Source organism: Carcharodon carcharias, chromosome 17 (genome assembly GCF_017639515.1).
Source record: "Carcharodon carcharias isolate sCarCar2 chromosome 17, sCarCar2.pri, whole genome shotgun sequence".
In the NCBI taxonomy this organism is placed as follows: domain Eukaryota; kingdom Metazoa; phylum Chordata; class Chondrichthyes; order Lamniformes; family Lamnidae; genus Carcharodon; species Carcharodon carcharias.
In genome coordinates this window covers 99712064-99725341 of record NC_054483.1, presented here as the reverse complement: position 1 = coordinate 99725341, position 13278 = coordinate 99712064, and the positions used below count along the sequence as shown (strand labels likewise).

Genomic DNA, 13278 nt, shown 5'->3' with positions numbered 1-13278 from the left:
AGAAAGTTAAAGTTTAATTTTCCATCAGCTGCTTAATAACAATCTAGACAACTCAATCAGTTGGCTGTTGGTTTAACAGTTGTATTCATAAAAAATAAAGATGTTTTGTTCAGAGCGTCCAGCTGTGTCCAAGCAATGGTCTGGGTGGGAAAAGAGTATCACCTGTAGAGTGTATCCTGTTTACTCCATCCTGCAAGTCCAAACCTTTATTTTAGCCAAGCTGCTGCTTTTGTATTAGTATGATGAAACATTAACTCTGTTTCTCTCTCCACACACACTGCCTGACCTGCCTGAGTTTTTCTAGCATATTCTGGTTTTATTTCAGAGTTCCAGTATCCGCAGTATTTTGTTTTTTGATTAGATTAAAAGTGTATTTCTCTACCTTTATTCCTCCTTTGCTGTCTGATACCCATCTCACCTTCTCAAAGTGCTCTCACATTCTTTTCACTATTAATTGTTCAAGCCTTGATGGAACAGTTGGTGTAGGGAGCAGGGTGAGAAAAAGGAATAAGCAAGGCTCCACCTTCTTCACTACATATTGGTAAGTTAAAGTAGCATTATTGGTGGCTGAAGAGAGAGGTAGGTCAGTCCATAGTGCTGTACCCTTCCCCAGTAGAGAAAACAAAGCAACACACAACTTCAAGAATTAAAAAATAAAGACATACAATATAACAATGTCCTGTAGTACTGCAGGAAACTACTGGCTGCAAGGTAATGAAATGATTAATGTATTGTGGTGAACGGGGCTGCTAATTCTCAGCATAGGAGTGATCTTATGCATCTGTAAAGTCCTCCTCAAGCCTGTTGTAATGCAGCAGTTTATCCTCCACTGCCAGGCTGTCTATGAGCTGGGTCAGGGTCGGTTTGGAATCAGTGGATAGGGCCACTTGAAGTTCGTATAGCAAGGTCTGGCTACTCTTTCTCCATTTCTCTATCAGAGACCCCAGTTCTGCCAAGTTGTTCTGTAAAAAAAAAGGGAATTGTTGGTTATTTATTGGGAACAGAGTCAGTATCAAGCAGGTACATGCCACACGCCTGTGATGTAACATATAAATGTTTGAAACTTGTCCAAAACACACAGTAGACTTCGACAAGAGAGTAGATTAGGGAAGCAGAGGGACAAGAATAATTTCTCTTCCTTCAGTTGGGAGCGTGAGATCAAGTGGAGCACAGATCAAACTTTTGTTGACATTCTCCAGTCTTGTCGTCTAGACTACAAATAAGATCTGAGGTACTGCACCAGGATTCAGTTAATCCCCAGAATAATATGTGCTAAATTCCATGCTCAATAATATCAATTTTAAATTTGAGGACAGAGAAACAGAGTTAACGTTTCGAGTCCATATGACTTCTTCAGAGCAGAATTAGAGTCACATGGACTCGAAACATTAACTCCATTTCCCTCTCCACAGATGCTGCCAGACCTGAATTTTTCCAGCATTTTCGGTTTTTATTACATATTTCCAGCATCCGCAGTATTTTGCTTTTGTCTTTTCAAACTTGCGTGTTCATTCAGACTTTGAGATCTAAATAGGTCCTGATGCGGTATGATAGCTAAACTGAACCCTCATTGTGTAGCACCATCAACTCTTGTTTAAGGTTTTACTCAACTGTTATTGCTCCCCAGAGACCTTTAAATTCATCCAAGAAAAGGAATTTAAGCACCTTGCAGAACATAAATAAGAACAGGAGTAGGCCATACAGCCCCTCGAACCTTCCCCACCATTCAATAAAGATCACAAATGATCTTCAACTTCATTTTCATGCCTTAACCCTATAATCACTTGTTTTCCTGTGTCCAAATATCTATCGATTTCTGTCTTGAATATGCTCAATGGCTGAGCATCCACAGCTCTCTGGGATAGAGAATTCCAAAGATTCATAGTCCTCAATGAAAAAAATTCTTATCATAGTCCTAAATAGCCAACCCCTTACCCTGAGGCCATGCTCCCTATTCTAGACTCTCCAGCCAAGGCAAAGAGCCTCTCAGCACCTATCATGTCAAATCCTCTCAGAATTTTACATCTTTCAATGAAATACCCCTCATTCTCCTAAACTCCAAATATAGGCCCAATTTACTCAAATCTCTCCTCACAAGCTAACTCTCTTATATAGGAGTCAATCAAATTAACCTTCATTGTATTACCTCTAAAGCAAGTATATCTCTCTTTACATAGAGACCAAAACTGCACACAGTATTCCAGGTGTCGTCTCACCAAACTAGTGTACAATTGCAGCAAGAGTTTCTTGCAATATAGGCCAGCATATCCTTTTGCTTTCCTAATTTTTACTGTACTTGTGTGTTAACTTCTGTGCTTCATGTAGGACACCCAAATCATAGAATTGTTACAGTATAAAACTGCAACACTTACAGCAAAGTTCCTCAGGGTAGTGTCCTCAGTCCAAACATCTTCAGCTGCTTCATCAATGACCTTCCTTCCATCATAAGGTCAGAACTGGGGATGTTCACTGATGGTTACACAATGTTAAGCATCATTCACGACTCCTCAGATACTGAAGCAGTCATTTCCAAATGCAGCAAGACCTGAACAACATTCAGGCTTGGGCTGATAAGTTACATTTGCACCACACAAGTGCCAGGCAATGACCATCTCCAACAAGAGATTTTCAAAACATCTCCCCATGACATTCAATGGCATTACTATTGTTGAATTCACCACTATCAACATTCTGGGGGGTTACCATTGACCAGAAACTGAACTGGACTAGCCATACAAATACTGTGCAGAATTCCCAGCTCCTGACCTGCTCTTGTGGACCTGAGGATTCAGTGCTGCACGAGACCTTACTGCAAGCAACTGCACTGAACTGGCATTCACAAGGATTGGTAAAGCCTAAGCACTCCCCCTCCCTGATCCAGGAAGGCTGAGGATGATGATTGAAAACACAAGGCCCGAGTATTTGTTTGTTTACTTATTTATTTAACGTTTGCTCTGGACATTGGTCACTGCATCCTGTTTCCATGTGCACTGTTTATTTCTCTTCTACTATCTGTCAATGTCTCCCCACCAAAAATCAAAATCAATTGTTCTTCCTGTTTTAATAGAAAAATAGTAACTGGAGGAAATGTAGCAAGTGTAACTTTTTTATTGAATAATGAATTGAGATTTTTGATGTGATGTAGGACTATACTTTGGTTCTGAAAAGTTTGCCCTTTGATTCCTGAAAATGTAGGGTTGACTTTTACATGAGATGTAAAAAATTGAGAGAAAAAATTAGGCCAAAAATCAAGGGGTTGACTTTTACATGAATATATTTGGTAATGTAGCACCATTATTGTAGGAAAACCAAACCCAGGAGCTTCAGAAGCATAATGGAAAACTGGACACCAAGTGAGAGAGAGAGAATGGCACTGGTGACCAAAAGCAGGTTCAATGAAGTGGGTTTTAAAATGCAGTAAGTCGTCACTTTGCTGTTTCACTTTCACGTCATTATTATTGTCACTATCACTGCTTGTTTGTCCCTACAACCACACCCCCCCCCACCTCTCTGTCTCTCTATCTCTCCGCCCCCCACACACACACCTTAAACCAGCTTATATTTCAGCTCTTTCCTGGACTCGAACTCAAGTTCTGTCGAAGGGTCATGAGGACTCGAAACGTCAACTCTTTTCTTCTCCGCCGATGCTGCCAGACCTGCTGAGTTTTTCCAGGTAATTTTGATTTTGTTTTGGATTTCCAGCATCCGCAGTTTTTTTGTTTTTATTATTATTATTGTCAGTATATCCATTTCACGTTGCCAATTTCACTTTAACATTGTTTGCCACAGACTTCCTCTTCTGTGGCCTACAAGCTCGCACGACCTTTCCTGCAGCATTTCTGCCCTTGCCATCAGTCCCTCCCCCTCCCACTACTGGCCTTGCCTCCACCTTGCCTTTGTTCTTGCTGATTCCGCTCCTGGCTCCACTCCTGAACTGGCACTAAATTCCTGGACACCATCTAGTGGCAGACATTGGTCAGTGCAGGTGGTCAGGACCTCAGCTGCTATCTGCACTAACCAACTTCTGCCATCAGGTGGAGGCTGGTGAATCTAAAAGTCCTGTTATATAGGTGGGTGCACTGTAATTTTTAAACATTTTACATTGTACAATATCTTATACCTAGTGATATTTTATTTTGCAAGTTATTTCAGCTAGGAATGCAGAGTGCTGCCATGTACAGTACAGTATTTCAACTTGTACATTGGTTTTTCCTGGCAAGAAATGATCCAAGGAAGCTAACTCCCTCCAGCTTTAACATTGATTCCTATGGGAACCCGTGATAAAAGGTGTTTCATTTAAAGTCACAATTATCAGGAACATGACCACAACTATAAGTGAGGACTCCCTGTAAAAGTGAGTAAAAACATCTCCAGCATTGCAGATTCATTGTTATAACGTTTGGTGTAACTTTTGTGCTCATCAGGTCAGTCCTGGGGCATGGAGTAATTTTCAATTCAGGCACCCAGAGGCTGCAGAATACCATACAGCTCAATGTAAAATCAGTTCCTCACCATTACAACATGCGATAGAACCAGGAGATTGACGCCACCAGCAGCAATGTGATAGCACCAGCTACAGTGACAATCACAGTCAAATGTGAGCTCCTGTGCTACTATGATCACTACAACTGGACTGGGACTGGGAAACTCATATAGAAGTCCCTATAGCCATCTGAGAGATGAAATTGTCATACACTGCCTCGAGGCTATTCACAAACGACAGGGGAAGGTCACCCACCCGTCACCCCGCCCCAGATTTGCTGCATGCTGATCAATGATCTGATCCACTGGTGCCTGTAGCTGCGTGCTGATCACTGATCTGATCCACTGGTGCCTGTAGCTGCGTGCTGATCACTGATCTGATCCACTGGTGCCTGTAGCTGTGTGCTTATCACTGATCTGATCCACTGGTGCCTGTAGCTGCGTGCTGATCACTGATCTGATCCACTGGTGCCTGTAGCTGCGTGCTGATCACTGTTCTGATCCACTGGTGCCTGTAGCTGCGTGCTGATCACTGTTCTGATCCACTGGTGCCTGTAGCTGCGTGCTGATCACTGTTCTGAACCACTGGTGCCTGTAGCTGCGTACTGATCACTGATCTGATCCACTGGTGCCTGTAGCTGCATGCTGATCACTGATCTGATCCACTGGTGCCTGTAGCTGCGTGCTGATCACTGATCTGATCCACTGGTGCCTGTAGCTGCGTGCTGATCACTGATCTGATCCACTGGTGCCTGTAGCTGTGTGCTGATCACTGATCTGATCCACTGGTACATGTAGCCCCTCTGAATACATCTCAAAGATAGCAGGACAGCTAAAAACCAGAGTGTTGAAGCGGACTGCTTGGTGGGTCCTGAATTTCGTGTACATTGCTGCAAAGCAGCTTCTAGCATGAGGAGCTAAGGAAACAGCAGCATAAGAGGGGCTGTGAGGAATGACAGAGAAGTAAAGTTGATCATGACAGAACAACACATGAAGAAATGATGGCAACCCAGAAACTAAAACAGAACAAGGGAAAAGAGGAAAGCAGGAAATACAGAATCTGACAAGACAAATCACTATCTCTGCTCAAACATGCTGCAAAAATGCACCAAATACAAGGTGTCAAGCAGCAGTGTCAGAATGTCAGAGGATGCTCACATAGTCTCCTGGGAAATCAATCTAATTGGGGCAGGAGCACCAGCACTAACAGTTTAGTGAAGCCCAGGCCCAGCATTGCATTAACACAATTTCTGCAGTTCTATCAGGTGCTGTAGGATAAGGGTTACAAGGACCATGACTTGAAGACAATGTTAAGCAGTGTCAGCTGCCTACCTTTGCTCTGTACATCTGAACCATTTTCAGTCTACGAAGTAGCTCCTCTTTCTCTCTCACTTCTCTCTGCAATCGTTCCCTCTCCTCAAGTAAGTGCTGCTGTTCAGGGATCACAGACAAACAATTAAGCCTTGGAGATGTTGTAGGCGTCTGGATGTTCCGCACGGCTGCACAGTGAAATTCCAGACACTCCCCTATTGCACTCATCTCAGGCTGTACATCCACCAGCTTACTGCAAAGGCTCTCTGTTCCTGTGGTCACACCAGCCTGGGCAGCATAAGCTTCACCAGAGAGCTGGCTGTCACTAGCACCAGTGCCAGCGCCTACACTTCCACCACCTTCATTCTGACAGTCGATCTTTAGCCTCTTTGGCACTATGAAAGGGGAGTTAAAGGAGCGGCGTGTTTTCTTCAGCCGTTCTCGGAGACTGGCACTCATAGGCTGCCAGAGAGAGAAACAACAAAATTATCAATATTTGGCAGCTTGGTTTGTAATCTGTTTAATTACATACCTATTGCTATCAATCTGAATGAACATCCTCATACTGTAATTCAGACAGCCATGGCTCAGTCAGTAGCATTCTCACCTCTCCAGTCAGAAGATCATGGGTTCAAGTCTCACTCCAAAGACTCAAGCCCATAATCTAACCTGATGCTTCTGGTGAAGGAGCAAGGCGGGTGCCATAACATCAGCGGGGGCCAGGAGCAAGGCGGGCACCGCAGGGTCAGAGGCGGGAGCGTCGCAATGTCCCGTCAGCATGGGCAATCTTTCAAGTGAGAAGCACCATTCTCAGACGGAAATAAACATTCCGAAGGCACTATATGAAGAAAACACCAGAGTTCTCCTAATGTCAATATTTATCCCTCAACCAATGTCACTAAAACAGATCATTGAGTTAATATCACATTGTTTGACAGAACTTGATGTATATTTCCTTCATTACAACAGTGACTACACATCAAAAATATCCATTGGTTTTTAAGTGCTTTATGACACTGAGGCACTATAGAAATGCAAATTCTTTCCTTCTTCAATCTCTGCATCATATTAGACAGTGCTGAAATAAGCTCATGTCTACAATTCCCCACATGGTAGGACCACATTTTCAGTTGTGCTTTTGTGGGGAATCATCAGGCATTGACAAGTGAGGGCAGAAAAAAGAAAGTGAATAAAACAGAAGGATCTCAATCTCGGGGAGGATTGCTGGGAAAACCTAAAGCCCAATCAACCACAGCATGATACAATGGGATCTGCATCAAGTACACGTGTGCTAGCTGCGGCCCATGTAAGACTTGCAAACTTCAGGACCCTTCTAACTTGTCCACTTCTTAGTATTTAATTCTGTGCTTGACCCTCACCGTTTTTGCTGCCGTGTGGCTGGGAGCTGGGGTCTGAACATCCGATCCCAACTGATCTGCTGACACAGAGCCACACGGGGAAATGGAGTTCTCACTCTCCATTCTTATGATTCTATTCCTTTGCGATCTAACAACACAAAAATAGGTAAGTGAACACTCATTTGTAACAAAAAAAAGGCCTTTTCACATTGTGTTTTGTCTGAATCTTTTCTTTCTTTCTACTTATTGACAGTGAGGGTGGTTACTGCTGGGGACTGGAACACTGACCATCACAGGCACCCAATGTCAGCATCAATCCCTGCATGTAGCTTAGAATAAAGCTCGTGTCAGTATTGTTGTACAGACAACACTGAGGAAAATGGAACATAATACAAGATGACATCAGAAAACTTGGAGTTCTGGAAAATGAACTTAAAACACAGATAAAAGTGAGGTAATACACTTTGGTAGGAAAGACACCTTCAAAGGTAATAAACTGAATAATGTAGAAGTGGGATCTAAGATACAGGTGAACTCCAAGGCCAACAAAGCAATTTAAAATATTTACAAACCACTGGCATTTATTTCCAAGGATACAGAGTTTGAAAGGTCAAGTTAGGGGAGGCAGTGGCGTAATGGTTTTGTCATTGGACTAGTAATCCAGACACCGGGGTAATGCTTTGGCGACCTGGGTTTGAATCCCACCATAGCAGATGGTGGAATTTGAATTCAATTAAAAAATGGGGAAATTAGAAGTCTAATGGTGACAATGAAACCGTTGTCAATTGTTGTAAAAACTCATCTGGTTCACTAATGTCCTTTAGAGAAAGAAATCTGCCGACCATACCTGGTCTGGCCTACATGTGATTCCAGACTCTCAGCAATGTGGTTGACTCTTAAATGTTCTCTGAATTGGCCTAACAAACCACTCAGTTGTATCAAATTACTACAAATCTCAAAAAAGGGATGAAACCAGACGGACCACCCAGCATTGACCTAGCACCGGAAGCGACAACAACAAACTCCGTCCTGTCAACCCCGCAAAGTCCTCCTTACTAACATCTGGGGACTAGTGCCAAAACTGGGAGAGCTCTCTCAAATGAGTCAAGCAACGGCCTGATATAATCATCTTTACAGGCAATCCAGACACCACCATCCCAGGGTATGTCCTATCCCATCAGCAGGACAGACCCAGCAGAGGTGCTACACCGTGGTATACGGTCAAGACGAAGTTGCCCTGGGAGTCCTCAATATTGACTCTGGACCTCAATGCCAAACATGGGCAAGGAAACCTCCTGCAAGGAAACATACCATCCTCTCTCAGCTGATGAATCAGTGCACCTCAATGTTGAACACCACTTGAAGGAAGCACTGAGGGTGACAAGGGCGCAGAATATACTCTGGATGGGGGACTTCAATGTCCATCACAAGAGTGGCTCAGTAGCACTGCTACTGATCAAGCTGGCCAAGTCCTAAAGGACATAGCTGCTATGTCTGCGGCAGGTAGTATGGGAACCAAAAGAGGGAAAACCATTCTTGACCTCATCCTCACCAACTTGCCTGCCACAGATGCATCTGTCGATGACAGTATCAGAAGGAGTGTCCACCGCACAGTCATTGTGGAGACAAAGTCCCACGTTCACATTGAGGATACTCTCCATCATGTTGTGTGGCACTACCATTGTGCTAAATGGAATTGATTTCAAACAGATCTAGTAACTCAAGACTTGACCCATGAGGCGCTGTGGGCCATCAGCAGCAGCAGAATTGTACTCTAATACAATCTGTAACCTCATGGCCCGGCATATCCCCCACCCTTACTACTATCAAGTCAGAGGAACAACCCTGGTTCAATGAAGAGTGCAGGAGGGTATGCCAGTAGCTGCACAAGGCATACCTAAAAATGAGGTGTCAATCTGGTGAAGCTATAACGCAGGACTACTTGCATGCCTAACCCATAAGCAGCAAGTGATAGACAGAGCTAAGTGATCCCACAACCAACGGATCAGGTCTAAGCTCTGAAGTCCTGCCACATTCAGTCATGAATGGTGGTGGACAATTAAACAACTCACTGGAGGAGGAGGCTCCACAAATATCCCCATCCTCAATGATGGGGGAGCCGAGCTCATCAATGCAAAAGATAAGGCTGAAGCATTTGCAACAATCTTTGGTCAGAAGTGCCAAGTGGATGATCCATCTCGGCCTCCTCTGGATCTTCAGCTCCAAGTGATATCAAGAAACGGCTGAAGGCACTGGATAGTGCAAAGGCTTGGGGCCCTGACAATATTCCGGCAATAGTACTGAAGACTTGTGCCCCAGAACTTGCCACGCCCCCTAGCCAAGCTGTTCCAGTACAGCTACAACAATGGCACCTACCCGGCTAAGTGGAAAATTGCCCAGGTATGTCCTGTACACAAAAAGCAGGACAAATCCAACCCGGCCAATGACCGCCCCATCAGTCTACTCTCAATCATCAGTAAAGTAATGGAAGGGGTCATCAACAGTTCTATCAAGCGAAACAAAAACAGAAAATACTGAAAAAACTCAACAGGTCTGACAGAATCTGCAGAGAGAGAAACAGAGTTGACATTGAGTTCCATGTGACTCTTCTTCAGAGCTAGCTACAGAGAAGTAAAAATGTGATGAAATTTATACTGTTTAAGGGGGGGTGGAGCAGGTGAAACTGGGTAGAAGGTCATTGATAGTTGGGGGCAAAGGAGAGAATGACAAAGATGTCATGGGCAAAAGGACAAAGGGAGTGTTAATGATAGTGGTACTGGCTAAAGGAGGTGCTGACGGTGGCATTAAGATCAGAAAGCAGAATGTGATAATAACAGGACAAGGGTAAGCACTCTGGAAAGAACATGAACAAGTGGCAGATGGCCCTTGTAAGGGTGGGGTGGGGGGAAGAGGACAGTGGTTGGGGGAAAAAAGGTATCAAAAACAGGATAAGATAGGGGGATTAAAAAAGGGATAAAACAATGAATAAATGAATAAAAATAAAAATAAGTGGAGAAAAATAAAAATGAATTTTGAAAAAAGGGATACTTCTTGGCTGCATTTGACAGTGTGGCATCAAGGAGCTCTAGCAAATCTGGACTCGATGGAAATCGGGGAAAACTCTCCACTGGTTGGAGTCAATGTGGTGGGGGTCCACCCACAGTGCTGTTAGGGAGTTCCAGGTTTTGACCCAATGACAGTGAAGGAACGGCTGATATATTTCCAAGTCAGGATGGTGAGTTACTTGGAGGGGATCTTCCAGGTGGTGGTGTTCCCATCTATCTGCTGTCCTTGTCCTTCTAGAGGGCAGTGGTTGTGGGTTTGGAAGGTGCTGCCTAAGGAGGCTTGGTGAGCTCCAGCAGTGCATCTTGTAGATGGTACACTGCTGTCACTGTGCATTGGTGGTGGAGGAAGTAAATATTTGTGGATGGGGTGTCAATCAAGCGGGTTGTTTTGTCCTGCATGGTGTCAAGTGTCTTGAGTGTTGTGGGAGCTGCACTCATCCAGGCAACTGGGGAGTATTCCATCACACTCCTGACTTGTGCCTTGTAGATGGTGGACAGGCTTTGGGTAGCCAGAAGTTGAGTTACTCGTCACAGTATTCCTAGCCTCTGACCTGTTCTTGTAGCCACAGTATTTATATAGCTAGTCCAGTTCAGTTTCTGGTCAATGGTAACGCCCAGGATGTTGATAGTGGGGGACTCAGCGATGGTAATGCCATTGAATGTCATGGGAAGATGGTTAGATTCTCTCTTGTTGGAGATGGTCATTGCCTGACACTTGTGTGGGACAAATGTTACTTACCACTTGTCAGCCCAAGCCTGGATATTGTCCAGGTCTTGCTGCATTTGGACATGGACTGCTTCAGTGCCTAACAAGTTTCGACTCCTCCATCAGAGGAAATGGATTAGTTCTGTCTATCCCTTGAATCCATTAAATATTTTAAATACCTTGATTAAATCATCATTCAAGCTTGTAAACTCGAAGGAATACCCTCCAACAACTCACCAAGTGACTGCTCTTTATTTGTGAAATTAATAAGTTTGAGCAGGCTATTCACTTACAGCAGGCACCACATTTGGTTCCAATCCCATTTTCACCTGATGTTCCTACATTTTCCAACAATGTCCTTGGATGAAGTACTCTAGATAATTTCAACACCCCAATTACCCAGCGAAAACTCGGCAGAGATGGTCACAAGTGTGGCAGCAGGTCCATTTACACACTGTTACTGGGGCTCACTGCTTGCTATTATGTGACTATCGAGTACTTTCTCACTATGTTTTGGAAGGCTTGCTACAACTCACAGCTCGTGTTTATCATTTCCTCTGAATTTTGTGTCAGCTTTGTTCAGTTGGTAGCATTCTTCTCTATGGGACACAGGTCATGAATCCAAGACTCAAATTAAGGGCTTTAGCAGTGCTGAGAGAGCGCCGCGCTGGTCGGAGGCCCGGTGCCGAGGGAGCGCCGCGCCGTCGGAGGCTCGGTGCCGAGGGAGCCCCGCGCCGTCGGAGGCTCGGTGCCGAGGGAGCCCCGCGCCGTCGGAGGCTCGGTGCCGAGGGAGCCCCGCGCCGTCGGAGGCTCGGTGCCGAGGGAGCCCCGCGCCGTCGGAGGCTCGGTGCCGAGGGAGCCCCGCGCCGTCGGAGGCTCGGTGCCGAGGGAGCCCCGCGCCGTCGGAGGCTCGGTGCCGAGGGAGCCCCGCGCCGTCGGAGGCTCGGTGCCGAGGGAGCGCCGCGCCGTCGGAGGCTCGGTGCCGAGGGAGCCCCGCGCCGTCGGAGGCTCGGTGCCGAGGGAGCCCCGCGCCGTCGGAGGCCCGGTGCCGAGGGAGCCCCGCGCCGTCGGAGGCCCGGTGCCGAGGGAGCCCCGCGCCGTCGGAGGCCCGGAGCCGAGGGAGCCCCGCGCCGTCGGAGGCCCGGAGCCGAGGGAGCCCCGCGCCGTCGGAGGCCCGGAGCCGAGGGAGCCCCGCGCCGTCGGAGGCCCGGAGCCGAGGGAGCCCCGCGCCGTCGGAGGCCCGGAGCCGAGGGAGCCCCGCGCCGTCGGAGGCCCGGAGCCGAGGGAGCCCCGCGCCGTCGGAGGCCCGGAGCCGAGGGAGCCCCGCGCCGTCGGAGGCCCGGTGCCGAGGGAGCGCCGCGCCGTCGGAGGCCCGGTGCCGAGGGAGCCCCGCGCCGTCGGAGGCCCGGTGCCGAGGGAGCCCCGCGCCGTCGGAGGCCCGGTGCCGAGGGAGCCCCGCGCCGTCGGAGGCCCGGTGCCGAGGGAGCCCCGCGCCGTCGGAGGCCCGGTGCCGAGGGAGCCCCGCGCCGTCGGAGGCCCGGTGCCGAGGGAGCCCCGCGCCGTCGGAGGCCCGGTGCCGAGGGAGCCCCGCGCCGTCGGAGGCCCGGTGCCGAGGGAGCGCCGCGCCGTCGGAGGCCCGGTGCCGAGGGAGCGCCGCGCCGTCGGAGGCCCGGTGCCGAGGGAGCGCCGCGCCGTCGGAGGCCCGGTGCCGAGGGAGCGCCGCGCCGTCGGAGGCCCGGTGCCGAGGGAGCGCCGCGCCGTCGGAGGCCCGGTGCCGAGGGAGCCCCGCGCCGTCGGAGGCCCGGTGCCGAGGGAGCCCCGCGCCGTCGGAGGCCCGGTGCCGAGGGAGCGCCGCGCTGTCGGAGCCGGGATAAGGAAACATGAGGTAATGATATGACGTTAATTAAAGGAGCCGCAGGTTTTGGCCGTTCCTATTAACCCCCCGGTTTTCATTTTCCCGTTCGGACACTTACCTCCCGCCCAGCGCGAGCTCCTCACTGCGCTTGCGCGGAATCCTTACCTTCTACGCAGGCGCCGGATCCGCCGTGCATTCTGGTTGTTGTAGTCTCCCTTGGTGGAGCCCATGCGTTCTGTTGAAGGGAAAAAAACAAAAACAGAATTACCTGGAAAAACTCAGCAGGTCTGGCAGCATCGGCGGAGAAGAAAAGAGTTGACGTTTCGAGTCCTCATGACCCTTCGACAGAACTTGCGTTCATTTCAACTCTTTCTTGGACTCGAACGCAAGTTCTGTCGAAGGGTCATGAGGACTCGAAACGTCAACTCTTTTCTTCTCCGCCGATGCTGCCAGACCTGCTGAGTTTTTCCAGGTAATTCTGTTTTTGTTTTGGATTTCCAG

General features: G+C 47.8%; 1 protein-coding gene across 3 annotated transcripts; it reads right to left on the bottom strand.

The window, feature by feature from the left end:
• Position 1: 1 nt before the first annotated feature.
• Positions 2 to 11596, bottom strand: sfr1 (SWI5-dependent homologous recombination repair protein 1). Of its 3 annotated transcripts, none has more exons than XM_041209810.1 (4): positions 11459 to 11596; positions 7173 to 7299; positions 5815 to 6255; positions 2 to 962 (listed from the first exon to the last, which is right to left on the bottom strand). In XM_041209810.1, exons 2-4 carry the CDS (start codon positions 7272 to 7274, stop codon positions 774 to 776), a joined length of 732 nt encoding a protein of 243 aa, XP_041065744.1. In that variant the 5' UTR covers positions 7275 to 7299; positions 11459 to 11596; the 3' UTR covers positions 2 to 773. The 3 variants fall into 3 exon arrangements, with proteins under 3 accessions (XP_041065744.1, XP_041065745.1, XP_041065743.1); XM_041209811.1 differs by having other exon boundaries at positions 5815 to 5913; positions 11216 to 11508; XM_041209809.1 differs by having other exon boundaries at positions 11216 to 11502.
• Positions 11597 to 13278: the final 1682 nt, after the last annotated feature.